Genomic DNA, 16,564 nt, shown 5'->3' with positions numbered 1-16,564 from the left:
CTCTTCTTACTACTGTTGCGTTGGAGTGTTTTGGGACACATTGAGCCTCGGCACCTGTGAGTGGACCTGGTGTATGGATTGAGTTGTCCCTGCAGAAAGCGCTGTTACCTTTCTTCTTTTCCATGTATAAAACTAAAATAAAGAGTTTGAAACAGTGTGTTTCACTTTAGTTATAGATATACACACACAAACACATTTCCTTCACATAAATAACATGAAGCTGTAGCAAAGTCAGCTGTTGGGTAATAATACGCTTTACTAGAAATAAAAATACACAAAGGTTTACTGTATATATTATATTTATTTGTAATAAGTGTAAATTACTTTAAATGAATAGAAATGTTACATGAAGAGATCTGTAATAAATAGGGGGAGAAGAAGCCTTCTACAATGCAGGCTACAAACATGGGGCTCCAGCCAGGAGCACTGGGTCTTTAGTACACCTAAAGGGATGTGCACCCCAATGTGTTAAACAAAGTATATCTATAAGATACATATCGGTACAAAATAAACGCTAGGACTGACAGCAGCGTCACTCTCTGCTCCTACACGCAGTGTAACTGCAGAAGATGGGGGACATACATAGTGACAGTGAATATATGTTAAGGAGACAGAGGTGAGCAGAGCGAGTCTGCCTATGGGTTACCCAAGTGTGCACTATGACGATCATGTCGCTAAGGTGGTATGATTACCAGGGCCTCCACATCTGTAGGGAGCCCACAAGGGGACAGTGTTTTTTCAGGACATCGGTATGTGGCTCTGGGTCAGGATCAGGCTTCAGAGCTGGTGACAGGGTCCCCCCAGCATTCTCCTCACAACTTATGGGCAGCTCGGGGCTGGCATCCTTGACCCTAGGAAGGGATTTCAGCAGATGGTTGAGAAGACGTGCACCAAGAGCTTGGTCCATCCAGTCACAGTTAAGAAGCAGGTTGTGGAGCTCATGCATACATTGGATGTATCCTGTGCTGAATCTCTGCTGGGATTCCACACACTGAGAGCCTTCACCTAAAGGAAAACAGTACAGGGAATAAAAAGATAGATCAATCCTCACCAATATATAAAACAGTAATGCAGAAGTCAGGACATTTTTTCAATTTTGCATGGAGTGGGCCAGAGTTTGCTTGATTTATTGTTGGTTCTTTGCCCCCTGGTTTGGTTGTGACACCGGAGATATGGAGAGTCCCCTAGAATAGTGTTTCCCTAAGTATTGCACATACACCACTGGTGGGAGTTGCCCTCAACGTAGGAATCAGCATCATTTTACAGAAATGCACTACAGGTCAACATAGGCAACCTATATTTAGTTAACGGTATGAGATACCAGAGGAAGCATGGGCCACTATTGGTTCCAGTTGATATTTTGGAGAAAGGAAACCCCCTTAATAAATGCTGGCATTACAGCATTTATACACTTCAAGTATATACTGATAGGTGGGATATCTTGATTGTTGCCTATGTATTGTGAAAATTGCTAATTTGTTGCCTGTGCATTTTATGGCGTGCCCATTTGTTAACCATGTATTGTAAGAATTGCCTGTTTGTTGGCCATATATTGTAAAGATTGCCTTTGTGTTGCCCATGTATTGTAAGAATTGCCTGTTTGTTGACCATGCATTGTAAGGATTGCTGTTAGTAGCCCATGTATTGTAAGGATTGCCTGTTAGTAGCCCATGTATTGTAAGAATTGCCTGTTTGTTGGCCATGTATTGTAAGAATTGCCTGTTTGTTGGCCATGTATTGTAAGAATTGCCTGTTTGTTGGCCATGTATTGTAAGAATTGCCTGTTTGTTGGCCATATATTGTAAGGATTGCCTGTTTGTAGCCCATGTGTTGTAAGGATTGCCTGTTTGTAGCCCATGTATTGTAAGAATTGCCCGTTTGTTGGCCATGTATCGTAAGAATTGCCTTTTTGTTGGCCATGTATTGTAAGGATTGCCTGTTTGTTGGCCATCTATTGTAAGAATTGCCTGTTTGTTGGCCATGTATTTTAAGGATCGCCTGTTTTGTAACCAAGGTTTTGTAAATATTGCCTGTTTGTAGCCCATGTATTGTAAGAATTGCCTGTTTGTTGGCCATGTATTGTAAGGATTGCCTGTTTGTTGGCCATGTATTGTAAGGATTGCCTGTTTGTTGGCCATGTATTATAAGGATTGCCTGTTTGTTGGCCATGTATTGTAAGGATTGCCTGTTTGTTGGCCATGTATTATAAGGATTGCCTGTTTGTTAGCCATGTATTGTAAGGATTGCCTGTTTGTTGGCCACCTATTGTAAGGATTGCCTGTTTGTTGGCCACCTATTGTAAGGATTGCCTGTTTGTTGGCCACCTATTGCTATGCCACGTACACGCGATCAGATTTTCCGACAGGAAATATTGGATGTGAGCTTGTTGGCGGTAAGTCCAACCATGTGTATGCTCCATCAGACATTTGTTGTCGGACTTTCCGCCAACAAATGTTGGCTAGCAGATTCTCAAATTTTCCACCAACAAATGTTTGTTGTCTCACTTTCCGATCATGTGTACACAAGTCCGTCGCACAAAACTCCACGCATGCTCAGAATCAAGGACGAGCCAAAAGCGCTAGGTCTTGTAAAACTAGCTTTTGTAATGGAAATATCACACCCGTCTTGTACCTCACTATGTTTGTAATTGTTGGCCAATATTTGTGTGGCCGTGTGTATGCAAGACAAGTTGGAGCCAATACCCTTCGAACAGAAATCCACGGTTTTGTTGAAAATCCGGTCATGTGTACGGGGCATTAGAATTGACTGTTTCTTGTCCATGTATTGTAAGGATTGCCTGTTTGTAACCCAGGTTTTGTAAGGATTGCCTGTTTGTAACCCAGGTTTTGTAAGGATTGCCTGTTTGTAACCCAGGTTTTGTAAGGATTGTCTGTTTGTAACCCATGTATTGTGAGGATTGCCTGTTTGTAACCCAGGTTTTGTAAGGATTGCCTGTTTGTAACCCATGTATTGTGAGGATTGCCTGTTTGTAACCCAGGTTTTGTAAGGATTGCCTGTTTGTAACCCAGGTTTTGTAAGGATTGTCTGTTTGTAACCCATGTATTGTAAGGATTGCCTGTTTGTTGTCACTGTATTGTACAGATTGCTTGTTTGTTGCCCATGAAAGACGTGTAAATATTAAACCAAATAAAAACTGAACAAATATTTTGACCCCACACACAAACTCACCCCTTTAAATTTGTTGCTTGTACAGTATCTGCCTATTAAATAATGCTACCTACAATTTGAATAGCATGACATGCACTGCGTTTGAAACTCCTACCTCTCTCAAGGAGTTCTTTAAAGGCATAGTTCCCCTTCACCAAAAACTGCCTATGCAGGGACAGTCTGTAGATAAAAACAAACTGTGCAGCTTTGACCAAAGTTGAATAATGCTCTCGTTATAGATGTAGTCCATTTACATATCTCACGAAGCTTGACTGGAAATGTACTGTTCTGCTTTTACCATCACAGGAGTCAGCTGTCAAACACTGAGCTTACAGCTACTGCATCAGAAGAGAGAAAGCAGAGGTGAGGGGGTTAAATCAGAGAAAGAGCTCACTCCTGTGATGGTGGAGGTGATTAGTGATGACTAGGCCTCACTTAGCAACATCCTGGGAGTACTTAGCAACGTCTTGGGAGTATTCCAGTCAGGCTTTATGAGGTACGTAAACAGCCTACACCTATAGCAATGGCTTATTCATCTTTGGTCAAAGCTGTACAGTTTGTTTTTATCCATAGACGCCCCTTATCTGCATAGGCAGTGTTTTGATAAAGGTGAACTATGCTTTTAGTTCCCAGGTCTGGTTTATGATGGTTGTACACAGAGGAAAAAAAGTTTATGGAATACCTGCCTGCTCTAGAGGGGCAGTGACATTGAAATGGTGACACCTAGTGGAGCAAGACTTCATTGCACACATGAAATGTGAAATTCAGTTTATGTACTCCAGTAGCTAGCGTAGGTGGAATGCTGCAACTCCACTTCACACAGATGGGGAAAAATATGAACTGTCCTTCCTGTCTGCAGAAGGATGTAATTGTGTATAGGACGGAGGAAAGAGCATGATTATGAACTGCACCACTTTGGTACAGTCACCAGTAGTTAATATTACATCTGTCTTTAGTTGTTGCAGAGCTCCCTCTAGTGACAGAAAAGAAAAGTGCTGAAGAACTCATGAACAGACACTCACCTGATCTTCTGCTTCTCTGAATGTTCTCCAGATGTCTCACTGTCATCTCCAGGATGTCTGCCTTCTCCAACTTGGACTGCTGAAGAGACAACAGACAGTAGAGCCAATATCACTCTGTGCTTCCAATATAATAAAGGTGTAAAAAAATATTACTGGTTCAAAGCGCCATGGGTCTAGGCTACAGATAACCTATTGTGGAGGTTAATGCAACCCCATACGCTATTTCAAGACCATGTTAAAAGAGTCTAAAGTACATCATAATTACGCTTGTCTGTATTTATATTGCTACATTGAGTCACTAACTCTATAGTGTTTAAAGAGTTCCCATAACTGTTGTCTGTCATTTAGTGTATACTGGTGTCCAAAAATGTAAATCAGTAAAACACAAGTGATTCTCAGAACATAAGTCATTATTCTATAGGTGTCTGTCTCTTTAACACAAAAATGCACATACTGTACTAGTACATTGTTATATCTAAACATAACATGGCACCCTGGGGCTGATTTACTAAAACTGGATAGTACAGAATCTGGTGCAGCTGTGCATGGCAGCCAATCAGCTTCTAACTTGTTCAATTAAGCTTTGACAAAAAAAAAAACCTGGAAGCTGGTTGGTTTCTATGCAGAGCTGCACCCGATTTTGCACCTTCCAATTTTATAAAATCAACCCCACAGTGTGGATGATTTACAGAAGGAGCTGACTTTTTTTCTCTTTTTAAAGGTTTAATGTTTGTTCATTTCAGTCATCTAGATGTGAAATTTTTTTATTTTTTTTTTAATTTCCGTTGCACATAGTTGGGTTTTCAAGTTCAACACAGCGTCACCTTTTTTCCCTGCTCAAGTTTAATGCCTATTTATGTTATTTATTTATTTATTACAGGTACATATATAGCGTCATCAATGTACGCAGCACATTACTTATATATTGTATATTAAAACCGTTCCCTTCCCTCAAGGAGCTTACAACTTAAGGTCCCTAAAAGCCCTTTCACACTGCCAGCGCGGTGGTGTCAACTGTAAATCTCCGCTAGTTTTAGCGGCACTTTACCATCATTTTTGTGGCGCTTTCCGGGCACTAGTGGGTCACTTTTAACCCCCCACTGGCGGCCAAATAAAGGGTTAAAAGCACGTGCAAAGCACCACTGCCGAGGCTCTTTGGTGGTGCTGTCTGTTGATTTCAATGGGCAGGGGTGCTTTAGGTGCGGTGTATACACCACTCCTAAAGCGCATCAAAGAAGCTGCTTGCAGAACTTTTTTTGACGTCCTGCCAGCGCAGCGCCCCAGTGTGAAAGCAGATGAGGTTTTTTACAGACGCTATTTTTAGTGCTAAAGCGCCTGAAAAACTCCTCCAGTGTGAAAGGGTTCTAACTCCCATTCATACATACACATACTAAAGCCAATTTAGACAGGAATCAATTAACCCACCAGTGTGCCTCTGCAGTGTTGAAGGAAACCAGAGTACCCGGAGGAAACCAATGAAGGCCCAGGAAGAATATGTAAAGTCTGGGAAGGGATTCGAATCACACTTTCAATTTAATCTTTTGTCATCTGGAACACAAACTCACTTTAGGGCTGCGGTAAACATTTAATCCCCATACACACTATCAGTTTTTCCTTCAGATTTACCAAAACCATATAATATGAGGTCAGACCTTAGGAGTTTCAATTTGTATGCAATCAGGCAGGCCCTTGCACTACATGGTTTTGCTAAATCTGAAGACAAAAATCTGCAGAAAATCTGATAGTGTGTATGGGGCATAAGGCTTCCTTCAAATAGGTGGGTGCATATGGCCACAGGTATCAGTGATTCTTGCTGGCAGAGACACTAGCTGCATGCGCAAAGTACCTTGTACAGATCAATGGCCGGCATTGCCGCTGTTCAGATGTAACAGCTTTTCTGAGCAGTTACATTTGGTTAGGTACTCTGACCGACCCTGGACACAGGCAGTTTACATTCAGGGACAGCATTCTGGCTGCATACAAACTGGCTGCAGGTAATCGCCCAGTTTGTATGCCGCCATAATGAAGAGTGCTGCTGAGTCTAAAGCAGTGTTAATTTTGGCAGCAAATTCCAATTTAGCTTTAGTCTTATGCCCTGTACACACGGTCGGACTTTCCGAAGGAAAATGTGCGATCGAATCTTGTTGTCAGAAAATCCAATCGTGTGTGGGCTCCATCTGACTTTTTCCATCGGAATTTCCGACACACAAAGTTTGAGAGCTGGATCTAAGTTTTTCCGACAACAAAATTTGATCGTTTAAATTCCGATCGTGTGTAGACAATTCCGACGTACAATGTGCCATGCTTGCTCAGAATAAAAAACGAGACAAAAGCTATTGGCTACTGCCCTCTTTATAGTCCAGTTGTACGTGTTCTACGTCACCGCGTTCTGAACGATTGGATTTTCAGACAACTTTGTGTGACTGTGTGTATGCAAGACATGTTTGGGCCAAAATCCGTCTGAAAAAATCTGACAGAGTTTGTCGTCGGAATGTCCAACCGTGTGTATGGGGCATTAGTCTTTTGTATAAAATGCCATTTTAGTTTTAGTCATATTTTAGTCTTTTGACTAAAATGTCATTTTAGTTTTAGTCATATTTTAGTCGACTAAAATCCCCAGTACATTTTAGACAACTAAAATTGAATGGGTACAGTTAAATTGTAATGCATTATTTAAAGGAGAAGTCCAGACTGAGCTTTTTAGGCTGGGCTTCTCCTAAGGGTCACAGGAATACAATTAGTTTTGCACTCCTGTTACCCATTTTCAGTTGAGAGCGGTCTGAAGTCTGCTCTCCGCTGACGTCACTGAAAGCAGCCGAGGCACCGTGTCATCCCGACTTCCTAAGTCTGGATCCGCCAGCTGCCTGGACTGATGGCAGTCTCAGCGAGACGCTAAGACGGCCACTCTCCACCCCTCCACAGCTCAGCACTCCAATGAGCGTGGAGGAGCAGAGCAGGAGAGATGCTGACTGACAGGCAGCATCGCTCTGCTCGGGGAGGAGTGAGAGCCATTGGCGGTGTTCGGTGGCTCGGTTCTCAGTGTAGAGACACCGGGGGACAGCTGCAGCATCGGTCTGATGCTCCATCCACCGAGGTAAGTACGAATCTAGAAAAAAACAAAAGCATACGTCTCTTTTAAGCATTTTTTTCGAACTGCCAAACTCATTCACTCCTGGAGTAAAAATCAAATAACATATTATTTATAGTATTAAGGTTTGAACATACACAACAGACCTATATTTAGCCATTGTGATATATAACATCTTTATAAATAAAACCAAGGTTCATAAACAAACAGAGATATTGCATTTTGACAAACAGAAGTACAAGCTGAAAATATAAAAAAACAAAAAAACGGTAAACTCTATTTCCTGTAATGCCATTGCACATATTACCTGAATATAATATTATATTCATAATTATATTATTATATATTTGTTTATTTTTTTTTGCAGCTTAGTAGATGCCCCCTACATATTCTTATGTGGTAGTGCAGTGTTCATTTTGATGTCAAGTTTCAATTTTGTTTTAGTCAGTCTTTTGACTAAAATGCCATTTTAGTTTTTGTCACTCTTGGCCTCAGAAACTGATATCCCCCCTTTATCAAATAGGGCTTCTTGTAGGTAGACTTATTTATACTAATAAACAGTACTCCGCACTTATGGTACATTAATAACGACTACCACAGATTGCCAGTTTACTGCTTATTACTGTAGCACTTACCCCCGAAGGAGCGGCTGAATTTTTCTGGGCTTACCGATTACCTCCACCAGCTCGTTCTCGTTGTCCTTGTCTAGTGGTTCCCAGGGTTGATAACTCAGTAACTGTAGAGACTGACACTTGAATTCCTTGTTAGGATTTCTATTTTGCATAAAACGATTGAACAAACTCAGTCTCTAAGTTGGGAATAGAGAGTATCAGGGTAAAGTTTAGCTCAGGTGCTTGGAACTGCTGACTTCAATAAAAGTCTCTCTCTATGTACACAATCCAGGGAATAGCCACTCGCAACTGGACTCTTCAACTGTTGGATAAATCCTTGAGCTTGGATTTAGCAGCCAACAGATAATTCTAGCTTTGCAAAGTCTCTCACACAGACTTGGTTGAAGAACTTAGTTGTAACCAGAAGGATAGAAGTAGGAACTTTTTTTACTGTACCAGAATCTTTCAGCCGGTCCGGCGATACCGTAAGAAATGTGGATTCAATCAATGTCCATGGCAGCTCAGCTTCCAAGCTCTTACTGAGCAGCCAGCCTCATGCGTGGCTCTCTTACTGAAGAGTCCTCCCCTGGTCGCATGTAGAGTTGCTGGGCCACTCCAAACCTGACACGGCACCAGAACATCTTAGAATCCTCCTTCCAGTTACTGCACCTCGGTCTAGCCAGTTCCGAGGCTCGAAAATGGATGGATCCGCACCCCAGGCCATGAGGGCCCCTGGGGGCTGGTCAGGAGGACCAGGACCACGGAGTCAGCAACAACTTCTGGACCGGAACCCAGAGCCACGTGACTTCAGCACCTTAAGTACCCTCTCCCAGAATACACAGTGAGACAAACTCCCACTGATTGGCTCAGAGAGATTTGTACCTAATGCGTCCAACCAGACTGCGTTCTAAGGCCTCTCACAAGTGCGAACCCCACCTATGATCAGGCAGAACCATAATACAGCCCAGCCAAACTGATGCCAAGCACAATTTAGCACGATTAACCCCAAAACTCAACTATAGTTTTGGGCAAAAACTAAATTTGCAAACATAGTGCATACTCATTAGGAGTACCGGCGCTACATTACCTATCACCTTATTGGCTTACTACCATACCAGGACCATGAGCCTATCTGAGGTCACACCAAGAACTGTACTGATCATGTGTGCCAACTAGAAATGTGACTTCTCTATGACAGCGATGTATATGCCTGTAAGCTGCAAATTATGTTCACTGTTTTTTCCTCAAACTGAATCTCCAGTCACAACCTATTGTCAGTTTAGGATAGCGTGGGTAAGAGTTAAAACCTTTGTCAGGTTCTTATTGTTGTGTGTGTCCCTTCTGAAGAAATCATCCTTTAATGTTTTTCTGGACAACCATATAGAGACAAACTGTAATCTTGCCAACAGAAACACGTGTAGGGAGAAACACTTGACAGAGGGTCTAACCCTTTCCCACTTCCCCATACTAAAAAATTAAAAAAAGCTTTGATTGCACTGTCTGTCCACATTGGTGAGATTCCCCTCATCTCCTTACCAGTGACTATATATAGGAGGAAAAGCAAATTCTCCCTAGTTTTCAGATATAAAACCTGACAGAGATTCAAACACTTACTTATTTTACCTAACACTAACCAACATTTAATCTGCAGTAGAAGAATGTTTGAATGTGCTGCCTGAACACATGCAGATTTGCTTTTTTTCAGACTTTTCTTAAATCTGTCCCAAGAGTATAAAAACTTGTGGATGGTGTTGTCCTTTTTATTGGTTAAATGATTATTTTATTTGGGTATTCCTTTCTAAAATGAGACACTGACAATGTCTAGGGTAGCCCAATTCTATTTTCAAATGTGCAGCAAGGTGGTACAGCTAGCACTCTTGCTTTATGCTGCTGCAGTCTTTGGTTTATTTCCAAATAGGTGCATGTTTTGGATCTATATGTTTTTTTGTGGGCTTTTCAATGGTTGCTTTTATGTGTATTATTATCTATATTTCAATGTAAGTGTCTCCTGTGGGCACTTCCTATGTGTAATATGTTGGCAATGAGAAAACAGGAATATTGTAAATATATAAAAATCATACAGTATGCATCAGATGCAGCAGTAGGACATGCATATGATGCTGCAAAGAATGCATACCAGAATACGTACATCAAGATGGAAAGCCTGGATTACAGTTTCCTTCAGTTGTTCCAGGCAGGAATTGATTCTCTCTCTTCTCTTGCGCTCTATGAGTGGCTTTCTGAGCTGTGAAGAGGATGATAAAGAATAGTCAGGTGAACATTTCCATGGTTCAAGGGAAATGGGTAAACTGTACACTAAACGACATACTGCTCTACTCTGTACACCAGTGGTCATCAATCCTGTCCTCAGGGCCCACTAACAGGCCAGGTTTGGAAGATAACCAAAATACATCACAGGTGATATAATTTGCTACTCAGTGATTGCAGTATTCTAGTCTGCATCTCCCCAAGATAATACATAAAACCTGGCCTGTTAGTGGGCCCTGAGGACAGGGTTGATGACCACTGCTGTACACTGTGCTGTACATTCTATACTCTAAAGCAGTGTTTCACAATTCCAGTCCTCAACAGGTCATGTTTTCAGGCTTTCTATTATTTTGTACAGGTGATTTGATCAGTTTCACTGCCTTAGTAATTACCACAGCCATTTCATCTGAAGGAAATCCTGGAAACATGACCTGTTGGGGCGCCTTGAGGACTGGAGTTGAGAAACACTGCTCTAAAGAGTTCACTCTATACACTGTAGTGTACATTCTATATTCCACATGGCTCAGATCTATGCACTGTGCTGTACATTGTATACTGTGCTCTATACATTGTGCTGTACATTATTTGCTCCAACGTTTTCACTGTTTACACTGTGCTGTACATTCCATATTGTACATTGCTCCACTTTATATACACTTTTGTACATTGTATATGCCACAACATTCTACTTTATTCACTATCATATACATTTTTTACTCCACAACATTTAAACCTATACACTGTGCTGTACATTGCATACTCCATTCTGTACACTGTTCTCCAGTCTATACACTGTGCTATCCATTCTGTACTCTGTACACTGTACTGCACATTATGTGCTATAAAGATTTTATTCTGTACACTGTGCTGTACATTCTGTACCCTAAACAGCTCCATCCTATATACACCACATTGTTCCATCTTATACAATGTGATGTATATATATTCTGTACTGCATAATCTATAGATGTGTAGATGCTGTACATTTTTTACACTGTGCTGTACATTGTACACTGCACTATACTGTAATCTTGCATATGTTAAATAAACCAAAATGTTATTTTTTTATACATTCTACTGTATAGTTTATTGCCTGCCACTGTCTGTTTCCCCACCTCAAACTCATCAGACAGTAGATTGCACCCATATCTTACAGACCCTGTTAACAGAGGATAGAATTAGAAATAGACTTGAAAAACTTAACATTAATAAGTCACCAGGACCAGATGGCTTGCACCCGAAGGTCCTTACGGAACTCAGTCAAGTAATTGCCAGACCATTGTTCCGAATTTTTATGAACAGTCTACTGACTGGAATGGTACCAACAGATTGGAGAAAAGCCAATGTAACACCAATATTTAAAAAAAGGGCCAAGATACATCCCTGGGAATTACAGACCAGTTAGCCTAACATCAATAGTAGAAAAGCTCTTGGAGGGGATGATAATGGACTATATACAAGATTTTAGTAGTAAAAAAGGTATCATTAGCAGTAATCAGCACGGATTCATAAAGAATATTTCTTGCCAAACCAATCTATGAACCTTCTATGAACCTTCTATGAGGAGGTAAGCTGGCATCTAGATAAAGGAAGGCCCGTAGATGTGGTGTATCTGTATTTTGCAAAGGCATTTGACACAGTTCCCCATAAACGTTTATTGTACAAACTAAGGTCCATTGGCATGGACCATAGGATGATTAGATGGATTGAAAATTGGCTACAGGAGCAAGTTCAGAGGGTGGTGATGAATGGGGATTACTCGGAATGGTCCGGTGTGCAAAGCGGGGTCCCCGAGGGTTCTGTCCTGGGACCAATCCTATTTAATGTATTCATAAACAACCTGGAGGTTGGGGTTACCAGCTCAATCTCTGTATTTGCAGATGATACTAAGCTAAGCAGGGCAATAACTTCTCCGCAAGATATGGAAACCTTGCAAGAAGATTTGAACTAATTAATGGTGTGGGCAAATACATGGCAAATTAGGTTTAATGTAGAAAAATGTAAAATAATGCATTTGGGTGGCAAAAATATGAATGCAATCTACCCACTAGGGTGAGAACCTCTGGGGGAATCTAGGATGGAGAAGGACCTAGGGGACCTAGGTTTGACAGTAGCATGCAATGCCAAGCTGCTGCAAGCAAAGCAAATAGAATATTGGCATGCATTAAAAAAGGGGATCAACTCCAGAGATAAAACGATAATTCTCCCGCTCTACAAGACTCTGGTCCGGCCGCACCTAGACTATGCTGTCCAGTTCTGGGCTCCAGTCTTCAGGAAGGATGTGCTGGAACTGCAGAGAGTCCAGAGAAAGGCAACAAAGCTAATAAAGGGGCTGGAGGACCTTAGTTATGAAGAAAGGTTACGAGTACTGAACTTATTCTCTCTGGAGAAGAGATGCTTGAGAGGGGATATGATTTCAATGTACACATACTGTACTGGTGACTCCACAATAGGGATAAAACTTTTCTGCAAAAGGTAATTAAAAAACAAAACGCTAAATTTAGAAGAGAAACAGTTTAACCTTAACTAGCTTTACTATAAGAGCGGCAAGGAAGTAGAATTCTCTTCCACAGGCAGTGGTCTCAGCAGGGAGAATTGATCATTTCAAAAAACTATTAGATAAGCACTTTAACGACCACAACATACAGAGATATACAATGTAATACTGACATATAATCACACATAGGTTGGACTTGATGGATTTGTGTTTTTTTTCAACCTCACCTACTATGTAACTATGTAACTATGTAAGTTTGATCATTGTAAGCACCCCTGTAAGTGTTAAATGGTTTGTCTGAATCCTGTAACTGCTCCTTTTCTGGACAGCTTGGTCTGTTGGAGGAAGTTGAGAAATAACAGACTTACTGGCTGGATCAAAAGATGAAAATAAGGAAAAAATAAATAAATATGCATAATGTTCCATACAATTTTTACACCTACATCCATATAGCAGTGTAAAGAGTAGCAAGAAGAGCATATATGAAACAATTATCACCCTGTGCCAAAATTCAGCACAGGGTGGAAGTTCATAGGTTATATCTGGTTACCTTTCATTCTGCATTTCGTCCATATACTCTTTACAGAGACAACATGTATAAAGTAAAGCTCAGCCAAGTACAGTTTGCAAAACTGAACTTTTTTTTAAAATGTGCATAAAAATGCTCTGGACTTTGTGTAATTAACAATTTCTTGGGTCATGCTCTTCAAAAAGCTGATTGGTTGCTGACATCATTGTCCTTTATAATATTTAGAAGGGCATATCTCTACTACTGTATATACATAATAAATTAAAGGAAGTAAATGATCATTTACTTATTCCAAACTGCACTAGAAAGAATAACAGTTGGAATCTGATTGGTTGCTTTCCTCAGTTACTCTAGACCAGCCTTCCTGTCACATACTGCTGTCACTTCGCTCAGTAGCACAGACACTGGGATGTCTGTCACCGACCACATGTGCGCCACTGGTATTCCACATGGGAATCTGCAGTCACTTCATGTGATTTGCTAACGAGCTGATAATAGGCAGGTCAGGGTTTCAGCGGCATCCAGGGACCTTTATGCATTATAACTTATAATAACTGCGGCCAGACATGTCAAAAGTGGTATCTGTGGAGGGGGATAAACTCAGTACAATGAGATTTTCTGGATAACTGCACCTCTACACAATGTACACCAACACACATGCCTTTTAGCATGCAGGCTCGTGTGAACAAGCCCTAACCATGTTTGTGAATATATCATAAGGTGAAATATTAACATGCAAAACAGGACATGTGAAAGGAGGGAGTAGTAATGGCACAAACTGCAATCAAGGATGTTAGAAACCATATGTCTGTGTAAGGATATACTGGCATGGGGCAAGGAAGGGATAGTTCATAAACTGGGTAGGATGGATGATGATATCCAGCAGAATGGGTGGACAGTCCACAGCTCAAGGCAGGCCTCTTGAAGGAAGCAGAAGCACACTCCAAACATGTAGAAAAAAAGCAAAGGAAGAGGCGCCTTCTAAGTGCAGACAGTGTAGAATTTAATGTTACAAAGAATAAAAACACTCACATTGAGGTAAGTATGCGTTAGCACCTGGAAGAAGTCCTGCAGCAGTGTGTCTCTTAGCAGGCTGGTCCGGCAGGCTGTGCCGCTTGTATCCCTGTAGGTGTTGTCCACTGGCACTTTGTATGATGTTAGATCCAGGGAGGGAAGTTGGAACCCTCATAGACTGCAGTGGAGCGTGACATCACCGGAAACAGCAAAGTGTGTACTGCCTCATCAGGAAATGAGGTGCTACTGGATACTGTTCACTTTTCCAGTTATTATCATGTTCTTAGAGTTGGAGATATACCATGCTTGGTCTGACCTTTTTTACTCTCAATGCACAAGGTTCAGTTCACAAAGCTTTAGCACATGAATCTTTTTTTAGTAATGTAATTGTAATTCTCAAACTGTAACTGTCAGTTTTTTTTTAAGCTGAGTATCCTTATTCCATAGTGTTAACTATGTGTTTGAATTGAGTGTTAAGTATAGAAACCCAAAGGGACCAATCAGAAATCAGTTTTCAGTAGCTTAGAGTGAAGACACTACTTTGAATGCCCATGGAGAAAAACACCAAAGAATTACAAATAAATGACCTTGCATCTGAATTGTGATGCAATGGGAATGAGACATTTCTGATCATATAGAGCAGTGGAAAGCCCCTCTTACCTTCCTTTCCTGTTTGGCCATGGATGGTTTCAGGGGGTCCTTGGCTTCTGCAGACATTGCAATGTGTTGGTGTTCAGCAGTAACTGCACTGTGCCTCTCTATCCTCACACTGCCTGAGCTCTTATTGCTGTGCCTCTTCAACACTTTCCCGCTCTAGCATTTTATACAAGCCTCTATTAGCATGTGAATTGCTCCCCTTTCTAATTCTCTATTGAAAGGCTTCAGGCACAGATGTCCAGATCAGGGTCTTTTGTTAAGACCACATCACCCCCCCTAAAATACCCGTGTCACAATGTAACCCCATCACATCCAGGAATGTACTAATTATGTATTAGTGTCATGACAGAAGAAGCGTGAAATAAAACGTGTGTGGCACTTATACAGTTCAGCCAAGAGAGATGAAGACAGATGTATATACTGTACATTCAGAAGAGAAAGTGCAATCTTATCTTCTGTGTCAGTCCACAGGTGCCAATCTGATTTGCACTATTGTAATCCAAGTATGCCATCCAAGGAGAGCCTCTAGGAGCAGGAGTGGCATTAATCTCTACTCGATTTAACAATCTTTACTAATGCACTTCAAATGTTTTTAGAGTTTGCCTTTGCACTTGTGTTACAGTAAAGATAAATAAAAAGACACATTAAGGAGGAACTCCACTCTAGTTGAAATTGTTTTTTAATTCAGCAGCTGCTGACTTATAAAAAGAAATACTTACCAGCCCATGAAGCCAATGGAGTTGATTCTTTGCAGAGCTTCTGTTTTCAGATGTAGGAGACAGCTGTGACTTTCTGATGTCCGCACGAGGCACAGCCATATTGTGGGACCTGGGATGTATGATTTGTCAGGCTGCAGGCAGGAAAAAAAAGAGGGGGGGGGGGACTCCTATATAGATGTCCTACCTACTGATGAAGCCCATTGGATGGGCGTAACATGTATGGGAGGAGCCGAAGCCGGTGACGTCATACATTGCCCTCAATGTTATGTCAGCATGGTGAGCTGAATCTATGTATGTTTCTATTATATATCCCTGAGTGTTTTTAATCCCTTGATGTTTTAATTGTTTTGTTTGGTAGCAGAGTTTTGATTGGTAGCAGAGAGCACTATGATCTTTCTGTTTATTTTATAATATGTCCCATTGACGCTTGAGGAGTAAGGAGAAAGGGGACATTTCCTTTGTGATATGAACAAGAGGAATGTTGCTGTACCACCCAGAGTGGGGGTTCACTAAGGCTGCCATGACTCTGTAGTGGGGTCAGCTACTTTAGGTGAGCAGGCACTTTATCTGGAGGTGATGGGCATTGGACACACTAGAAGACGTTATATAAACTGTCACCAATTATAAACACTGTGGTGGAGTCCTCATGAGGATATAGATCCTGATTCACTATTTTTATGCTGTTTTAGAACTAGACTATTTTGGGGACTTTTTAATGAGTTTGATTCACATATGTTTTATATTTATCAGCAGTCCTATATAGATGTCACTCACCTAGACAAGAATTGAGAACGTTGGAGTGGGGGCAGGTACCTGTCAATAAAGGTACTCACAAACCCCCACCCCCAAAAAAAAACAGTTTGAATGTGTTAGTGGCAGAGGTGAGGAGGAAGCTGAACAGTACTTTCACTTTTTATTAAGGTCCGCTTTAATGACGTAAGTGCGACTAGAATTTGTCCTTGAATTGATTACCATGACACAAGAAATAGCT

General features: G+C 41.1%; 1 protein-coding gene across 1 annotated transcript; it reads right to left on the bottom strand.

Annotated features, from left to right (window-relative positions):
- Positions 1-281: 281 nt before the first annotated feature.
- LOC143988628 (transcription cofactor HES-6-like) lies at positions 282-15,001 on the bottom strand. Its single transcript, XM_077488331.1, has 4 exons — positions 14,858-15,001; positions 10,039-10,134; positions 4,191-4,269; positions 282-1,005 (listed from the first exon to the last, which is right to left on the bottom strand). The coding sequence occupies exons 1-4, from the start codon at positions 14,912-14,914 to the stop codon at positions 689-691; spliced, it is 549 nt and encodes a 182-aa protein (XP_077344457.1). The 5' UTR covers positions 14,915-15,001; the 3' UTR covers positions 282-688.
- Positions 15,002-16,564: the final 1,563 nt, after the last annotated feature.

This window comes from Lithobates pipiens, unplaced genomic scaffold, assembly GCF_037356315.1.
Source record: "Lithobates pipiens isolate NorthernLeopardFrog02 unplaced genomic scaffold, aLitPip1_a1.2 Scaffold_18, whole genome shotgun sequence".
NCBI lineage: Eukaryota > Metazoa > Chordata > Amphibia > Anura > Ranidae > Lithobates > Lithobates pipiens.
Note: the sequence above shows the minus strand (reverse complement) of the source record. Positions and strands in the feature narration are given on the sequence as shown.